General features: G+C 48.2%; 1 protein-coding gene and 1 long non-coding RNA gene across 5 annotated transcripts in view; one reads left to right on the top strand and one right to left on the bottom strand.

Moving 5' to 3' along the window:
• The window catches only part of Tgfbr2 (transforming growth factor beta receptor 2), an 89,873-nt gene extending 82,031 nt beyond the window's left edge, over window positions 1-7,842 (bottom strand). Inside the window, exon 1 of one of the 2 annotated variants that reach the window (XM_013117089.3) lies at window positions 7,513-7,842. In XM_013117089.3, the coding sequence (XP_012972543.1) occupies window positions 7,513-7,606 (94 nt within the window). In that variant the 5' untranslated portion in view covers window positions 7,607-7,842. The remainder of the gene's footprint in view (window positions 1-7,512) is intronic. The other variant, XM_005075040.4, reaches the window with a different exon arrangement.
• A 197-nt stretch (window positions 7,843-8,039) lies between these two features.
• Window positions 8,040-17,006, top strand: LOC106021534. Of its 3 annotated transcripts, XR_002383837.2 has the most exons (6): window positions 8,040-8,312; window positions 8,958-9,103; window positions 12,781-12,943; window positions 13,999-14,268; window positions 15,130-16,538; window positions 16,796-17,006. It is a non-coding gene; the product is annotated as an uncharacterized LOC106021534 (long non-coding RNA). The 3 variants fall into 3 exon arrangements; XR_005874984.1 differs by having other exon boundaries at window positions 13,999-16,538; XR_005874985.1 differs by lacking the exon at window positions 8,040-8,312 and adding an exon at window positions 8,626-8,747 and having other exon boundaries at window positions 13,999-16,538.
• Window positions 17,007-18,040: the final 1,034 nt, after the last annotated feature.

An 18,040-nucleotide genomic window follows, 5' to 3' on the forward strand; every position in this document is an offset into this window, starting at 1 on the left:
CCAGATACCCAAAACACTATCATAAAGGGAACAGAGGCAGGGTCAGAAATGTGAAGAGTGTCCCGCCCCATGGGCAGGGGCCTGAGGACACGGGTTCCTTTTGTGCGTATACCAGGCTCATATTTTAGTTGCAATGCTGAAAGTATTTGAGAGAAAATATTCCATTAGATAAGAGAGGGAGAGCCTGCATGCCTGATCTTTCCCAGATAGTATCTCACCAGTCACAGGTTCTTGCCTTACAGCTAATTCCTTCTGATGGCTTACAGCTCTAGCCCTAGAAACAGCACGCATAGATGCCAGGTCCCAGTAAGAACCTTGGCAGGAGGCCAGAGGTTGAGTCCACTGCAGCCCAGGGGACAGTAGCTCTGTGGTGGGCATCTATATACTTCCTCGGTAGAGTGCTTGCTTAGGGTTACAAAGCCCTGGGTTCTATCCCAAGACCACATAAACCAGAGACAGAAGCGCATGACTGTATTCTCAATGCTTGGAAGCTAGAGGCGGGATGATTAGGAGTTCAAGGTCAACCTTAGCTACATAGTGAGTTTGAGGACAGTCTGGGCTTCAAGAGGCCCTGACTAAGAAAGAGGAAGAGGAGGGGGAGGAGGAGGAAGACGGGGAGGAGGAAGTGGAGGGGGAGGAGGAGGAGGAGGGGGAGGAGGAGGAGGAGGAGGAGGGGGAGGAGGAGGGGGAGGGGGAGGAGGAGGACCCAGGTCAGAACATGTCACAACCCATCAAGGTACAATGTAGAGGAGAATCTTGCCCTGCTATAGGCTGTCAATGACCTGGAACCTCCGAAGAAAAAATTTCCATCTTCATTAAGTCAGGTAAAATCTATTCTACTCTTGATCACCGGCAGTTGTTTGTGTCCTGTGCCTATGTGATGGTCCCATATGATTGGAACTTGAATTTTACAATAAACATTATTGAACATGATGCAGCTGAGTTGCTATGAATATCAAAGCCCTGGTCACCCTGGTTCCCATGATGCCACTGTCAGGCCTGGAACTGTAAAGTATCTGTGTGCAAGACACTGTCCCCGTTTTGATTTTCTGCAATTCAAAGATTATCAGGAGGTACAACATATTCCATGAAAAAAAATGTGCTTCTACCACACAGTACTACGTACAATGAATGCACATAAGGAGAAGTACAAAATGAAACTAAAAAGCAAAAAAGATGGCAGATCACAAAAGCATGTGACCCCATCAGCAGTGACACACCGAGGGCATCTGAGGGGGGAAGGTCCCCCACTGTCAAATGTGACATCTCTTTGTCCCTGCCACCTTCTCTTACACACACACACACACATACACACACACACACACTCACACACACACTCACACACACTCACACACTCACACACACTCACACACTCACACACACTCACACACTCACACACACATTGAATGGATATGAGTAGCCGCCATCCAATAGAGAGTTGTAAGAATTACCTTTTGGTCTCTTTCTATGAATGAATTAAGTAAGCATCTTTCTAATTGCTCCTCGAGGTGAGCCCGGGTGCCTGTGTAGCTTCCTAAAACCCCTCAGTAACCCTACACAGAAACACAGTGATCAACCACCCCCTGCCCCTGTCAGGGGTCACAAGCCCCCATGGGAGAGACAAAACAAACTGTGAACACCGTGCTGCTACTGCTCGTCTGCTCAGCTGGCTCCAAAAACCATGATTTCAACCACACAAGATCCATGAGAGCTGGACTGGGGAACTCAGCCGGGTGTTAGGGGTAAACTTTTATTTAGCACTTGTCTGAATATACTAAGTGGGGTCCAGGAAGTATAGTTCCATGCAGCCTGTTTTGAAGTACCTTGGTGGTTTGCATCTGACCTAAATAATCCCCAGGATGCTATATGATAGACAGCTGGTGTTGGAGGGAAATACTTCCCTTAGACACGGTGCTCAGACACCAAACACGAAGCCTGGGTGGAAAAGTAAATGTAAACATTCAAGATGGGCTCATGCCTGTAATAGCAGCATGTGAGAGGCTAAGACAGGAGGATTGCTATGAGTGTGAGGACAGCCCAGGCAACACGGTAAATTCCAGGCCAACCCAGGCCAGAGTCTAACCGTGTCTCAAAAACAAACAAACAAACAGCACCACAAAATGACAAAGCCTGAACTTAAATTCACATTATATTTTGCAGTTACTGAGTTACTGTTTCCTTTCTACTTTCTACTGTCTTCTTTTCTCTTTGAAAAAACAAAGAGAGAAGAGGAAAGGAGGGAGGGAGAGAGAGAGAGAGAGAGAGAGAGAGAGGGAGGATATATCTGGCTTTCACAGGGTAATTTTATAGGTGAAAATTTTTCTGAAGGGTCATGGTTTTGAACCCTCTATACCAGTTTAAAAATATGTCACAATTCAAAACATCTTTTTCTGTCTTTGGTCAGACTATAAGAACCAATTACACAGCATAGAAATAGCCCAGCTGAGCCTGGAGGCCAAGGCCTGGGGACCTGGTTATTAAGGACTGAGGCAAAAGCAATGCAGGCTGAAGAGCTGCTTTAGCCCAGGGGATTGAAGGTGGACTGGGGCAGGAGAGAGAGGGATAGGGCATACCCAAAGCTCTGGGCTCAACTGCAGGTGCTGCAAAGCCTCACTGATCAGATATCCAACCACTCAAGACCAAAGCCACCACAGCAGGGACTGCCTGGGTAGCAAAGACCATGCCCCAGTCACACTTTCCCAGCAGGATGAAGAGGGCTCTGCTCAGCCCTTCCTGGGAAAATGATGTGTCAGCTTGGGGTGACCCTGGAGACCGGTCTCTGAGTAACAGACCTTGCTTGCCTTTGAGGGGACTGCCAGGCTCAGTGGACCAGGGAATCACACAAAGATGACTGTTGGGAGCAGAGAGAGGGCGGAGGAGGGGACAACTGGCCCACCTGGCACACCCAAAGCAGGCTTCCTTATGAGGTCCAAGGTAGGTAGGTCTTCAAAGGTGGGAAAACGTAGTCGGACAGGACTTCCCAAGAGAGGCAGCAGAAAGTGAATGGAGGGACAGCCGCCTGGATCGCGGCCTGGGACGCTGCAGGCCTTGGTAGGATGCAAAGTCAGACTGAACAGGGTCAGTGGGGGCCTTTGTCAGGTGTGACTGGAGAGTTAATAACGACCAGACCCGTTGTCTGCGGGGCGTGAACACGGAGCTAAGCACTTGGAAGTATTATTTTATCCCACCCTACCTCGAGTCTATCATCCCAGTTTTGCACGGTGAGTGCAAAGGACTCACAGTCTACACAGCCAGTAAGGGAGAGACAAAGCTGGAAAACAAGACAGCCTGGTCTACGGTGTGTAGTCCTCATTCTACCTCAGGCCCATCCAGCAGAAAGATGGCCGGGGCAGACTTGGTCCAGCTTGTGTAACAGGAACCAATGAGGACTGCAGGTCTTCTGCCTGGAACCAGACAGAGATGGTGAAGTAAGAACACACAAAGGCACCGGGGAGGAAATCTCTAGCGTGTGCGCCCTCCGGGTGCACTCAGCAAGGGATCTGGAGCGTGGGAGACGTGGCGATGTTCTAGCCCCCACCGTGCTGGCGCTGTCTGTGACACAGTGCAGGCACGAGCTCAGAGACACAAAGTGAGTAAGAATGGGTCTGTCCCACTCAGCTGGGGCAGGGTCCTCTGGGTCTTAGCATCCCTCTAGAGCAGCGGTTCTCCACCTTCCTGATGCTGTCACCTTGTAGTACAGTTCCTCGTGTGTGGTGACCCCAACCATAAAGTTATTTCCTTGCTGCTTCATAACTGCAGTTTTGCTACTGTTATGAATGGTAATGTAAGTATCTGATGTGCAGGCTATCTGAGATGGGATCCCTGGGAAGGGGCTTGGTCAGGACCCACTGGTTGAGAACTGCTGCCTCAGGATATTTTCAATAAATACTGTGAAGAAAGAAGAATAATAAGCCACTTTGGAAGATAGCATTAATGAGGTGCCATTAATGTTCAGGAAATAGAGCCGTTCCCAGGGGCTGGAGAGCTCATTGCACTGTTGGGATCACATTCTGCTGTTGCAGAGGATTTGGATTCCACTCCCAACATCTTCACTGGAAGGCTCGCAATCATCTGTAACTCCAGCTCCAGGGGATGCAACACCCCCTGGTCTCCATGGGCATCTGTATTCAGTGCACTATCTTGTCTATTTGTCTCACACACACACACAGCTGCCTCACAAACACACACACACACACACACACACACACACATGAAATAAATAAAAACAAAATTTAATGTAAAATTTATACGCGTAAAGAAAACTGTAAAGGATGCAGCTTGATGGTAGGACAGATATGGATGTCCTGGAGGACCTATGGCGGGTGGGCATTTAATAAGGGGTCCTCAATGTGGGGCGCTAAGTCAAAACAGAGGCACCAAATTAAAGCCAATTGTTAAAAATAAGACGTCATTAAAGGAAGTGCCCTGGAGGTGAAAATGCACCTTATGGGGGTGGGAGGAAAGCAGGCCCAGAGAGCAATCTCCAGGACACAAAGACTGCTGGTCCCCGACCTGGACAAGGTGAGTTGGACCTTAAAGAGCCTGTCAGGACCAGTGATCCCTGGGTCACTGGACCAAGGAACCTTCTGTAGGCACCTAAGAAATGAAAGCCATGTTTTCTGAGGTCTGGAGCTTGCCAGGTGTGTTTTCCTCTAAAAGTCATTTCTGATTTTGAAGGTTACAAGTGTGAAAGTAAAACATCAAAAACAAATTTTTTAATTTTTGAAGGCTGCAGGAGGGCTCAACAAGTCCAGGGGCTTGCAGCCAAGTTCCAAGATCTGAGGTCTTGGGTCTTGCATGGTAGAGGACAAGGACCAACTCCCAAAGCCGTCTTCTGACAGTGCAGACACGCACGCGTGTGGGCGCTCGCATGCGCGCGCGCGCGCGAGCGCGCACACACACACACACACACACACACACACACAAATTTTAAAAGCACTATTTAAAATTAAAACTTATCTAAGTGTATTTCTTGGCTCAGCTCATAAAGCACTTGTTTTGAAAGTCTAGGGACCTTAATTCAGATCCCCAGCATCTACATAAATAGCCAAGATGGTTACCTGCAGTGTCAGCACCCAGGAGGCAGAGACTGCGGTCCCCAAGGCAAGCTGGCTAGCAGGACAAACCAACACTCTGGGTTCAGTTAGCAGCCCTGCACCCTGCACCGTCAAAGAAACAAGCCTGAGCAAATGAGGGGCAGCCACTAAAGAAGATAGCGGATGTCAACCTGTGGTCTCCATGAGCGCCCAAGTGCGCGCCCACTGTATTCCAGCACTCACGTGTAACACCCACAGATGCACACAAGAAAAAAGTGATAGATACATAATAGACAGACAGACAGATAGATAGATAGACAGACAGATAGATAGACAGATAGATTAGATATTAGTGTAAATTTGCCTTGTGCTGAAATCGCTTGCTCGTCTGGCAGGCTGGTAAGCATAAGATGGGTTGAATTTAATTTTCTTTTAAGGACTGACTAGGACTTGGTAAACAATCTCTAGTTCCCTCGCATCCTATCTTGCATTAGATTATCTTGAAAACAGTTCTCACAGTTTACCACCCATATCAGAGACATTCTGCCACCCTTCCCTCCTGTGGAAAAGAAGCAAGCAGAATGAAGTCCACGCAGCCACTCCCTGGGACCTGTCTTCCAACTCTAAACCATCTTTGAGAACTTTGACCACGTGGGTTGGACTCAAAATTAATTATTCAAAGGCTCTGGAAAGGCCATTCCACAGAAATGTGCAGAGCCCCCCAGTTTCATAAAACTATTTAAAGCCCATATTAAAAAGACCCACCAGGCCCATCAGCTAATGGCTTAAAACTGTGTGTGTAAATGACTCAGAGCCCGGAATTTGAAAAATCACAAATCTTAATCTTGTAAACAAAACTTAAATCCGGGCCTCCTGAGTTTTTCTCCTTCCCAGTCTAAAGCAAATTCTTTTTTTTTTTTTTTTTTGTACACAGAAAGGGATGGGTGTCATGTGTGATGGTCATCAGCTAAATCCAGCAAGTTTTCTTTTCATCTCTTTTTAAAACATTTTTCATCTTTATGTGTGTTGGGGGGAGGATGTATGTGTGTGGGGGGGGGGGAGGAGGATATCAGGCGTTCTGCTTTAGCAGTCTCCACATGGTTCCCTTGAGTCAGGGTCTCTCTCCCAACCTACAGTCAGGCTGGCGCCCATCAGTTTCTAAAGGGCTTCCAGTCTTCTCCCACGACCACTGGGTTGACAAGGAACCACACCCAACTTTGTACATTGATATGTGGATTTCAACTCAGCTCATCACGCTTGCACAGCAAACGTCCTTATCCATGGAGCCAAGTCTCCAATCAAGGCTGGGGCAACATCAGAGAGGCTTAACTTTCTGGAGCTGCAGCTTAAATGGAGACCAGCAAAACCAAAGCAGACTTTTAAGAAACTGCAGAACTAAAACCCTCTTGGGAGTTTCGCTGTTTTGCTTTGTGTGGCTCGTCCCTTCTGAAATGCTCCACTGCTGTTTGCAATGGGATCTTTAATGCTTAAAACCGCCTCATCTACTCTGACATGTGCGAAGATCTCCCTCACCCAAAAGGGGCCCTGGCCATGTCCTAGTCACCGAAATCACTAGAGAAGGGCATGGGAAGCCGATGATGAAAAAAATGCCAAGCTTACACAAACTGAACCACGGAGATGTACAAAGGGGGAAACTGAGGCCCAGAGTCATGTAACTTGCCCAAATAGTGGTCCTGACCACAAATAGCTGCAACAATTCTAACTTCTGAGTAAATACGTCAGAGATTGTGCACTTCCCAGGCAAGTCCTTAGGAAGGAGTCCTGGTTCCTTCCTTTCTTTCTTGACTGTGGCCCCTGCGATGGAACCTGGTGGGCATCCTGGGTTAGTGTTTCCACCGAATGACAACTGCTGAGATCTTAAACTCCAGGCACCACCCTGGGGTGCAGCACTCTATAGGAACGTGGTAAATTACTCTAAACCATCAAGCTGACCACCCTCATGGAGTCCCCATCCCCGCAGGCCAGGGGAATAGATGACAGCCCTTTGAAATCAGTTCTTTTCTCAAACTTGTTTCCAGTGAGTCGGGGCCCAGGATCCCTCCCGAGGCGGTAGAACTGAGGACTGAGAGTCTGGTTCAGTCGGGGTGTCTAGGGCAGTACCCGGCCCAGGTGTGCAACAGCTGGGCGGCCAGTCCCCTGCCGCGACTCCTCCGAGCCCTAACTTCTCAAACTTCCCTTTCCGGGGGTGCAGGCCCTCGCTGCCGCCCTAACCATTCGTGCTCGCACAAAGCGGTCAGGAGCGTCCCCATGTCTCCCGCAAGTGAACTGTCCTCTTTTGCTAGAGATCTTCTCCGATCCCCGCCGCGGGCCTGGGACGACTCGGGCCGCTACAAACTTCCCGTTTCCGCCCTCTCGCCGGGACCCGCGGCCGACTGTCAGTCGCTGCCCTGGGGGTCGGAGGAGGGCAGAGGAGCCCTAGTGGACCCCCAGCGTCGCGCCCTGGCCACTCACTCACCCGACTTGGGAACGTGCGGCGGGATCGTGCTGGCGATGCGCGTCCACAGGACGATGTGCAGCGGCCACAGGCCCCGGAGCAGCCCCCGACCCATGGTAGCCCCCGTCGCTCGTCATAGACCGGCCCCTGGGGCGCCGCGAACCGAGCCTCAGGGACCCCGGGTTGCGCCTTGACTCTTCGTCCTCTCAGGGTGCCTGGGCCGCCCCGAGCGCGCGGGGCAGAGGTGCGGGCCAGATGTGGCCGGCGATCCGGGGAGCTTGGAGGCCCGGAGGAGGCCCCCGGCGGCCGAGGAGAGCTGCGCAGGAGGCTGGGGCTCCGTCCCCCAGGCGAGCGTGTGCGCGCACGGGGGGTGTCGTCGGTCGGTGCGCGCGAGTGACTCACTCATCAACTTTACCCGGGCGCCGGGAGGGAAACAGGAAACTCCTCGCCAACAGCTGGGCAGGACCTCTCGCCGCCGGAGAGCCTTCCAGCCCCAGCCCTCCCCAGCTTCCAGCCCCTGCAGTCCTCCTGCCGCCAATCAAGGACTCTGCAAACTTTCAGCTGCCCCCTCGCAGCCCTCCCACGCACCCCCCGCCCTCCAGGTCCAGGCTCCAAGTTCAAACTCAGAAGTGACTAAGCGCACGTTTCCCAAAACAAGCTAGAAAGTGCTTATACCACTTTTCTTGATACTCCACCAAGCCCTCCCCACACCTTCTAGGCACTGCTCCCAGGGCCTTCATAATTCTACTGAGAACAAGAAGGGGGCTCGGAAACGGAGCTCCAGAGTCCTCGACACATTGTTTTCCCTCATAAAAATAACGGTAAGCACTGCTTCACGAGAGCTTGGTTTCAGTTTTATGTACACGCATGCTCGATCACGTTGTAAAGGACTGTTTTCTCACTGTTGAGGCAAAAACCCAGGGGTTAGTCTCAGACTTCTGTATGCGTATTAATCATCTTGGGTTGTGAATTCAGCTAAAATGCAGGTTCTGGTTCAGTAGGTCTGGGCCGGGAGTGTCTGCATTTTTAATGAGCACCTGGGTAGAGCCTCCCATTGGAAGAGCCATTTCCTGGGCGTGGTCTGCTGGGTGAAGCCAAATAGTCACCCATGTGATCGCGGTGGAGATATTTTCAGGACATTGCCTGTGAGGCCGGAACCTAGGAATGAAAGTGTCTTTGGTGGTGGGGTCTGCTTCCTGCTTTCCATTGATCGCTCTTCCATAATTCGACTGAGGGACCAAAATACCTGACTGAAGGTAGAAAGACTGTCAGTGGGAAGACAGTACATGCCCTCAAATTTCCCTTCTTCCTGGGGTGACCACGGTTTCCAAAGACAATCCCTGCTTTACCCGAGCTCTGCGTGTGCCTTGTGTGTGTGTGTGTGTGTGTGCATGTGTGGGGCACGTTTAGGCCGAGGTCCACATCCGGTGTCTGTTTCAATCGCGTCCCCTGGCTTGTTTTTAAAGGTTTATGTGTGCGCCTTTTGCCTTCACTTCTCGTATGTGCTTAACCGTGCGTGCCCCTGTTGCAGAAGAGGTTATAAGAGGACGCCAGATCTCCAGGAACTACAGTCACCAAAGGCTGCAAGCCACTAGGTCCAGGAGGTGACCGTGTAAGTAAGAGCTAGGAATCCAGGTCTCTATAAGAACAAGTGCTCTTAATCGCTGATCTATCTCTCCAGCCCATTGCCTTCTATGAGTCTGGATCCTATGCCTCCACCTCCCCACCGCTGAGGTTACAGGCTCGCATCTACCCACCATGCTGGTATCTTTTACAGCCCTTACTCTAGCTGGATTCCATAATGAGTTCTCACTAATCAGTTCCCAGTCACATTCCTCCCTCAACTCTAAATATCTGAGGGCAGGCGCTACATACTTTTCTTTCCACTACATTTCCACACTGAAGCCATCACAGGTGTGTAGTCAGGCATGTGTTTGCTAAGTGAACACATGAGGTAACAAGGAATCAAATGACAAGTGACCTCAGGGACCTAGTTATTTCGGAACCCCGGGGGAAAGCATTATGCAACCAGACAGAGATCTGGGCAGATAAGCTTTCAGCAGGGGCAATGCAATGCTACTTCCCTTTCCTGAGAAAGGAGAAGTGACCCCGTTCCTCGCTCGATCGCTGTCTTCTTCATTTTCCCTAAGTCTGTCCAGTCCTCCTGTGTGTGGCAGATGCGCTCTCTCCTCCATTTGCTAAAGCAGGCAAAGGTCAAACCACCCCAAGAAGCCTGGGGAGACTGCACAGCTGATTACCCTGCATGCAGGAAAGCCTGAGCTGGACCCCAGAAACCACGCCCATGAAGCCAGGCCTGGTGGCACTGGCTTGTGATCTCAGCTCTAGGAGGAGGAGGAGGGAGATGGATCCTTGGGTTTCCTGGCTGTCCCAGCTAGTCTTTTGATAGCTTTCAGGCCAGTCATGGAAAAACTTGTCAAAGGGAAAGGAAGGAAGGAAGGGAGGGAGGGAGGGGGGAGGGAGGGAGGGAGTGGGGAAGGGAGGAAGAAAGGAAGAAAGAGCAAAAACAAAACCACAAACAAAATGAAATAACAACAGCAAGACAAGTGGAAGTCTTAAACAGAAAAACTAGGAAAAATAAAAACAACGATCCCACTGCTTTAGGATTCAGCCTAACTGTAACCCCTCACCATGGCAAAGGGAAGCATTACACACACACACACACACACACACACACACACCACACACACACACACCACACACACACACACACACACACACACACACCACACACACACACACACCACACACACACACACACACCACACACACACACACACACACACCACACACACACACACACACACACGAGACATGCTTTACATTATTAGAGGGTGAGCTACAGCATTTAGTTCTCTGGTGGAGCATTGAGCGGTTGGTCTTTGTGTTACACACTGCTAAACTGACTTCACTCTGGTTGACCTTTCACGGTTGTGGTCTAACCCAGTCGCATGTGCATTAGCCGAGGGCTGCATTAGGCACTGCAGAGTGCAAGCCCATTGTCTAGAAATCATGGCGAGATCACAGCATCATAACCCCACGCATGTGGCATGCAGATGCTCCAAAACAACTTCCGATACGGAAAACGCTTAAACTTTCAAAGGGAAAGCCAACTAAGAGATTTTATTTGAGTTGGGTGTGGTGGTCCATGTCAGTCGTCCCAGAACTGGAGACACTAAGACGTTAGGACTGTGGCACATCCGAGGCCAGCATGATCTACATAGTGGGTTCCAGGCCAGCCTGGGTTACAGAATGAGACCCTACCTCAAAACACCAAAAAACGAAAAAGGGGAGACATTGTTTTATTTTTGTATACCATTCTTAACTTGGGTGATCATAATTTCCTGTGTGTTTATAAAATCACTTCAGAGACGGAGCCATTTTCAAAGGGAACCAGAGTAATGGTAGGGCTGGTGGGAGTAGAGGGGCCTGACACTAAGCCTGAAGACCTGAGTTTGACTCCATGGTGGAGAGAGACAACCGACTCTGTCCTTAGGTTTACATCCACGCACCCTGAGACACCAGCATGAGCTCCCTAAGAACGGAAGAGAGAGTGTGAAAATGCAAGTTAGAGTTTAAAAAAAGAAGAATCGTTTTTGGCTTTTTAAAAATGAATTAATTAATTTAGAGAGAGAGTGTGTGTGTATACAGGAGACGTCTTAGTAGAGAAAGGTCTCCCCCAGCCCTTTCTGCCCAAGGGATTGAATTCATCAGTCTCGGCCGCCAGCTCCCCTACCCTCCATGTCACCTCTCTCGTGTCTCACCTATTTTCCACCGCTTCCTCCATACCGACAAGGAGGATTTTAAGGTCTTCATTCCTTTTTAGAAATTATAAAATATTCTTACCCTTAGATTTCCACCCTTTTCCCACAGTGTGTGTGTCTAGTCTTTACAGGAGGAGAAAATGGCTGTATCTGTTTTCCCAACCCATCCTCTTGTTTGCCCTTCTTTGCAGCTGCTAATAAGTTGCAGTTATGCGTGTTTACATAAAGTATTAGCATGTTCTTTTTGGAAAGCATAGCCATCTACAAATGCAGTGTATATTAATTGTAGGAAAACAAGAACTGCAGATAAACCTTCCACAAAAAAAAAAAATGAAAGAGGAGCCTATCTCTAACCTCACAGATAATCATGGCTAAGGTTTTCAGCAAGCCATTGCAGTACTAGCCTAATCTTCCCTTTACAGAGGAAGAATTGGAGGATCAGCGGGATTAAGTACTTGGCAAAGGTCACATAGCCTGTAGAATATAGAGACCAGGTCTATACTGGCTGTGGAGGCTGTGCTCTGTAAAAATTTAGTCAGAAAGTTCGGGAAAGGCCACCCCAAAGTGTGTCCCTGTAGTTTGGCCCTCACTGGGTTGAAGACATTCCAAACACAAACGCAGACAAGGATTTCCTGAGTTCCCCTTATCTGCCTTTAGACAGAGCCTTGAGAAATCACCCTCCTAGTGTCTCATCTACCCAGAAAGGTTATCTGCATCTCAAGAGAAGAGTCTAGAGTTGGACCCCAAGTCCTGCCATGTTGTACAAACTATGGTGAGTCCTAAGACTTCATTCATCTTTTCCCAGTGCAGTGGATTCACCTCCAGGTGCTACTCCCAACTCCTCAGGGCAGGTACCAGGCTCCTGGCACATTGCACCTGGGCTCTGAGTCCTCGAGTTCCTTTCCTTTGTGGCCTTGGTGGACGTAGAAAGTTCAGTCAGCTTTCCTGTCCTAACTTACCTGTTATTTAGTAGATGTGGCCATTGCATTCTCAGAGGATAGAAGGAATGGTTTCCCTCCCTGATGCTGAAGTAGTAAGCACATGATTTTAAGACAACTGTAGAATGAGCAAAGCCATCCTCTCCTATTGCTGCATCCAGTCTGTTAGGTGTTTTGCATGAGACACGCCCTCCAGGGTCTTCAGCATTTGAATTAGTCCCCAGTTGGTAGTACAAGGAGGCTTAGGAAGCTCATCACTGGAGATAGGCTTTGAGGCCAAAAGCCCCAAGCCACTGCCAGTTTCCTCTCTCTTTGTCACGTTCATGGTTGAAATGACAGCTCTCAGCTTCCTGCTGATGCAACCACGCCCTCAAGTTGCAGCCATGTTTCCCTGCCATGGTAGCCTCTCAACCCACTGGATCTGTAAGCGCACACAAACCTCTTCAGTAACTTGCCTTGGTCGTGGTGGCGTTTTATCTCAGCAACAGGGCAGACCCTTGCTGATCAGCCAATGACATCAGCCTCCACTGGAAAGTTCCTTTGCTTAGTTCAAATCTCATCTTCAACAGACACAACCTGTGGGCCACTTGGAGTCCACCCACCCGGAGTCTCTACTGCTTGAAGAACACTCAGTCACACTCCTGACTTCATGAGGCTGCTCTTGCCCCATGCTGGATGGTTAATCTTCACTCATAACTTGGAGCTGGAGTGACCTAGGACACGTACCACTGGGTATGTCTGTGAAGATACTGCCACATCATGTCACGGAAGGGGCCCTGAATGTGAGTGAGCTGGAGGCCTAGATCGAATGAAAGGAGGTGGCTTTCTGAATACCCTTTTCTCTGCTAACCGTGGATACAACATGACCAGCTGCCTCATACCCTTGCCTCGGCCTTCCCTCCAGTCTGCCACATGCCATGGCCGTAGGCTGTGATCCCAGCACCTGGGAAGCAAAGCCATAAAGATAATGAGCTTGAGCTAGACTGAGACACACAGTGGCCCATCTCAAAACAAAAGAGAAAGCATCATTTGCTTCTTAGCCCTTCCGTCACCAACCTTGAAACATAGCCAAAAGACGATAAGACAATTAGTATGCTGCTATCTTTACCTTCAACAATAAACCCCAAAAGATCATATTTAACAACACCAGGTAGAAGCCAGCATATTTTTTTAAGATTTATTTTTTAGATTTGTGTGATTGATGTGTACAAACTGATTTCATCTATTTGTAGAGAATGAGTTTCATCCTGTCAAGACATCTAGACCTCAAAGTCTATTTGTATGCCAGGGATAAATACTACCCAAGGGCCCATAGATTACCTAGGCCTCCTCACTGACACCCACATTCAGGGAGTCTGAGTCAGTCCCATGCTTTCCACACAGCCATCAATCTTGGGTCCAAGCACTCCCCCTTGTTCAGGTCAACTGTTTCTGTGGGTTAAACCAGCCCAGTCTTAACTCCTTTACCCATCAGTTCTCCCTTTCTGACACTGGATTCCAGGGGTTCAGTTCAGTGTTTGTCTGTGGGTATCTGAACTCAGAAATATTGGATTTCATTTTCATTTGGACGCTAGGAGCATCTATCAACCAAACTATATTGTAAAACTCAAAAGTCAAATATGTAATCAAACATCAGTTATCAATTTAACACAGCAAACTAACTTATCTTTTCATTTCACAAAATACAAAACCACTCAGTTATATAAGATCATTGACTTTATGTCTTTATTAAGACAAATAAGTAATAATAGAACTGTTAATTACTCTTTTCTTTGCTGTGACAAAAGACTTGATACCAACGGATGGAAGCAAAGGGTCACCTTGCCCAACAGTCTGAGGATACCATTCATCGCGGCAGAGAGGCCATGATGGTAGGAACGTGAAGCGGCTGATCACATCGCATCTGTGGTCAGGAAGTAGACAGCCATGAATCCGACGGCTCAGCTAACCATCTCCACTTTTCCATAGTCCAGGGCCGGGGGGAAAGCTGCCACCTACATCCCAGTTGGCCTAGTGAAGACAACCCTCCCAGACATGCCCAGAGATCTGTCTCTAGGGTGAGTCTCAGTCTTGACAATTGACAACTGGCATAAGCTATCAGTCATCACTTAAAGTGCCATATTTCATGTGTCCTTCACATAAACAGTGCTACACATTAGATGTTGGGACAAAGCAAACAGATGAAATGCTGTAGCCTGGTGAAAGGCAACTGTTTTCAGAGCACAGTTAGTCTTTGGACAGCTCTTACCAGAATGCTGCTTCCTCTGATGGCTTCTGTCACACATCAACCATTTTATCCTAAATTAAAAAGCATTTGTGAATTGGTGTGATGGAGGGCCGAGATAAATCTTCATTGGTGAAATTATTAGTACTCAGGATATGGGGACTGGCTGAAGGCACAGTAAGATGATAGTCTTGCTGTGGCATGAACAGGGCGTGAAAACCCATGTCCTTTGGAGTCAAGCCAGAACCTCAAGTACCCAATCCCATGTTTGGTTGGTTTTGGAATCTTACATTCATCTGAAATTAACTGTTCCACACTGCTAGAGAGATTGCTATCCAGAGCATGTACAACAGTGGCCAAGGGGGGGGGTCCTTCATTTTTATTTATAGCAGACTTTCCTTGCTGGCTTGTTAATAAACATGGGTACATGTGGCCAAATTCCATCTGAGACTTTCCCCTTTACATGTTGCCTGGCAGCAGGGTTTGGGGAGACCTTGAATCCTTCACTTTTGGTATCTCCCACCTACCACACTCAATCCAGTCATACACCTTGTGACAATCTGGTCTTGCTTCATGCAGAATAGTTCTCTGCATGCTAAGAGCAAACGCAAAGACTACTTGGTAGTGAAACACTTGGGCGTTGGTTGGTGTGTCAGAGGTGAAGAATGCACAGTGTGATTCCTGTTTCTTGCAGAGGGACTTGTGCAACTCTCAAGGGATGCTAATGATTAACCTGCCAGCTCACTGGAAAGCTTGTGCCACTTGGACCTTCGGGCATTTCAAAGGCTGCCTTTTTGCTGAAGTTGACAATGAACCCATTCCTTAATGTTTGGAATTGCCGCTGCAAATACTTATCTCCAAGATATAATAAAATCAAAGCAACCTCTCCCAGTTAGTTTTTTCTGCACCTAACGGGCTATCAGAGCCTACTGGCTCCTTGGGAATCCAAAGGAAGTTGCTCGGGGGAGCTACCTTTACCATCCCTCCTTATCATTTTGCCTCCACACATCAAACAATGTCCTGAAAAACAGTTGCATCACTATGCTATTTGCACTTAATACGTAACATATTATGTGACTTGTTCCATGAATGCCTTCACTATTCCATTCTTTTTTTCATCTCTGCCACCTGCCCCTAATGAAATGTGTTCGCTTCTTTCATGATAACATTCCCACACTTCAAGATATTTTCCGTGGCACTGGGGAGATGGCTCTGTGGATAAGAGAGCCCAGGCTCGGATCCTCAGCACCGTGTAAGAGGATGGGTGTGGCTGCACAGGTTCCTGAGGAGTGGGTGAGGCATGGCAGCAAGAGGCCCTCTGGGACTCACAGATTAACAGGTAGATTCAGTGAGAGACCGTGTCTGGAGGGGATCATGTGGACACTGAATAGAACATACCTGATGCCCTCCTCTGGCCTCCAAATGTGCATGGGCTCATGTGCCATCCCTCCTTACCCCTCTTGTATGTATACAATACACACATACACACACAAACACACACACACGCGCACACACATACACACACCAGTTGTTTATCTCCAATTATGGGATACTTTTGAGATGTGCTTCTATTCACCAACCATCTTTATAAGATTCCTCCCTGGGAAAGCCTGTACAGAGAGTAACGGTTTGGACCACCTGTCCTTACCCCACATACTTGCACAGCAGATCTAGGATTTGGATATGGCTGCATGGGAGAGTAACTGTGAATAGACAACTTCACGGCTTTTGGTGGACACATGAACATCTCCTTAGAGGATTCAGAAGACATTTGTTCTAGAACAGCACCAGGCAAGTAACCAGGAAGAGTCACGCAAAAGGGAGACAATCTCACTCTGCTATAGAGTGCCTCCTGGGTGGCTCCCATGTCCAAGCCTTTACAGACTGGGTCTCAAAACAATGCATAGCCTTCAACACCATGTCCCACATTTGTCCATGATTTCTTTGCAGATTCTGTTTAAGGGTTCCCTTTCTGGAGATCCAGATAACCCTTAGGAAGGAAAGCATTGTCTTTGCACAATCAAGAGAATGAGCCTTCATCCATCTGCGTCCAGCACGAAATTTTACTAGTTTGCCATCTAGAGTTCAAGACATTGGCATAAGGTACCATTCTAGCTAACAGGAAATCTGCTGGGGCTGGGAAGTGGGTAGGCAGACAGGACAAGAACAGTTTATGACAATCGTATTGCTCTTAGTGAGAGACAAAGGGCTTCCTGTTGTTGGTTGTTTTATTACTCTTTTTTGAGGGGGGGGCTGTAGCATTAAAAATAAAAGGCCCAGAGACAGATATTGGGGTTCAAGCTTCAAGCTGAAGATCAGAAAAGCAAAGCAGCTGGTTACTAACTCTTACTCTACCTCAGAATGAAAGGCGATCCTGGCTCCACCAAACCTCAGACTGTAACCTCTTCTCAGCATGGCTGGAGAATCCTGAGACTGAATGTCTTCCTATCCTCGGTGTGGCTGGAGTATGAATCCCTGATAATGACTGCTGAAGACCCTGCTCCTATCTCTTATACCCCTCTAGTTCTGGGACTAAAGGCGTGTGATCCCAGGTGCTGAGAGCATCTTTGTGTGAGCTGTTTCTCTTTAGGACTGGATCAATCTTGTGTAGATCTGGGTGGCCTTGGACTCACAGAGATTCCTCTGTCTCTTAACCCTGAGTCCTATGATTAAAGGTGTGTACCACCACCACCTCCTAGCTTCTGACTCCTGGGATGAAAGGTGTACACCTGGCTCCAATGACTTTGCCTTCTGAATCCTCAGGCAAGCTTTAATAAAACATAAATAATGTATCATCACAGGGGCCTGCCACATAGCTTGGCTTGTTTCTTTTCCTTTTTTTTTTTTTTTTTTTTTTTTTTTTTTGGTTTTTCGAGACAGGGTTTCTCTGTGGCTTTGGAGGCTGTCCTGGAATTCACTCTGTAGTCCAGGCTGGCCTCGAACTCACAGAGATCCACCTGCCTCTGCCTTCCGAGTGCTGGGATTAAAGGCGTATGCCACCAACGCCCGGTGGAAGCTTGGCTTGTTTCTCACCAGCTCTCTTGACTTAAATTATCCCATCCCTCACCTGCCTAGCTATTGGCCATTCAGCTCTTTATAAGACCGATCACGTGTTTTAGGCAGGTACAGTAACACAGCTTCACAGAGTCAAACAAATGTGACATAGAAGGATGCAATACATCTTTGCATCATTAGGCAAATGTTCCACAGCATAAACAAATGTTAACACATCTTAAAATAATATTCTACAACAGCTTCTTTCTGGGAGTTATGAGCACGTCTGTGTGTGGAGATTATGATGCTGTAACCAGACAGCAAACATGAAGAGGTAGTACTGAAGAAAGCACCAGCAGCAAAAGAATAGTCTTGGTTCTTAACGATGTCACTCGCGCCTTTACTGATTCACTCTGAATTTCCTCTAGCACGAGGCAAATGACTATCTCATAGTTGGAATAATTCCAGTCTGGTTTTGTTTTATGTGTGGCTGAGCTGCCCACAATTATGAAGTGCCTTTATATACATTCACTGCCAAGGAACTGTGTCTCAGGTCTCACAACTGGTGCATAGCATAACTTGGATGTGAGCCCAGGTGCTTCCAAGCCCAC

The sequence above is a fragment of the Mesocricetus auratus genome, unplaced genomic scaffold (genome assembly GCF_017639785.1).
Source record: "Mesocricetus auratus isolate SY011 unplaced genomic scaffold, BCM_Maur_2.0 Super-Scaffold_100691, whole genome shotgun sequence".
Taxonomy (NCBI): Eukaryota; Metazoa; Chordata; class Mammalia; order Rodentia; family Cricetidae; genus Mesocricetus; species Mesocricetus auratus.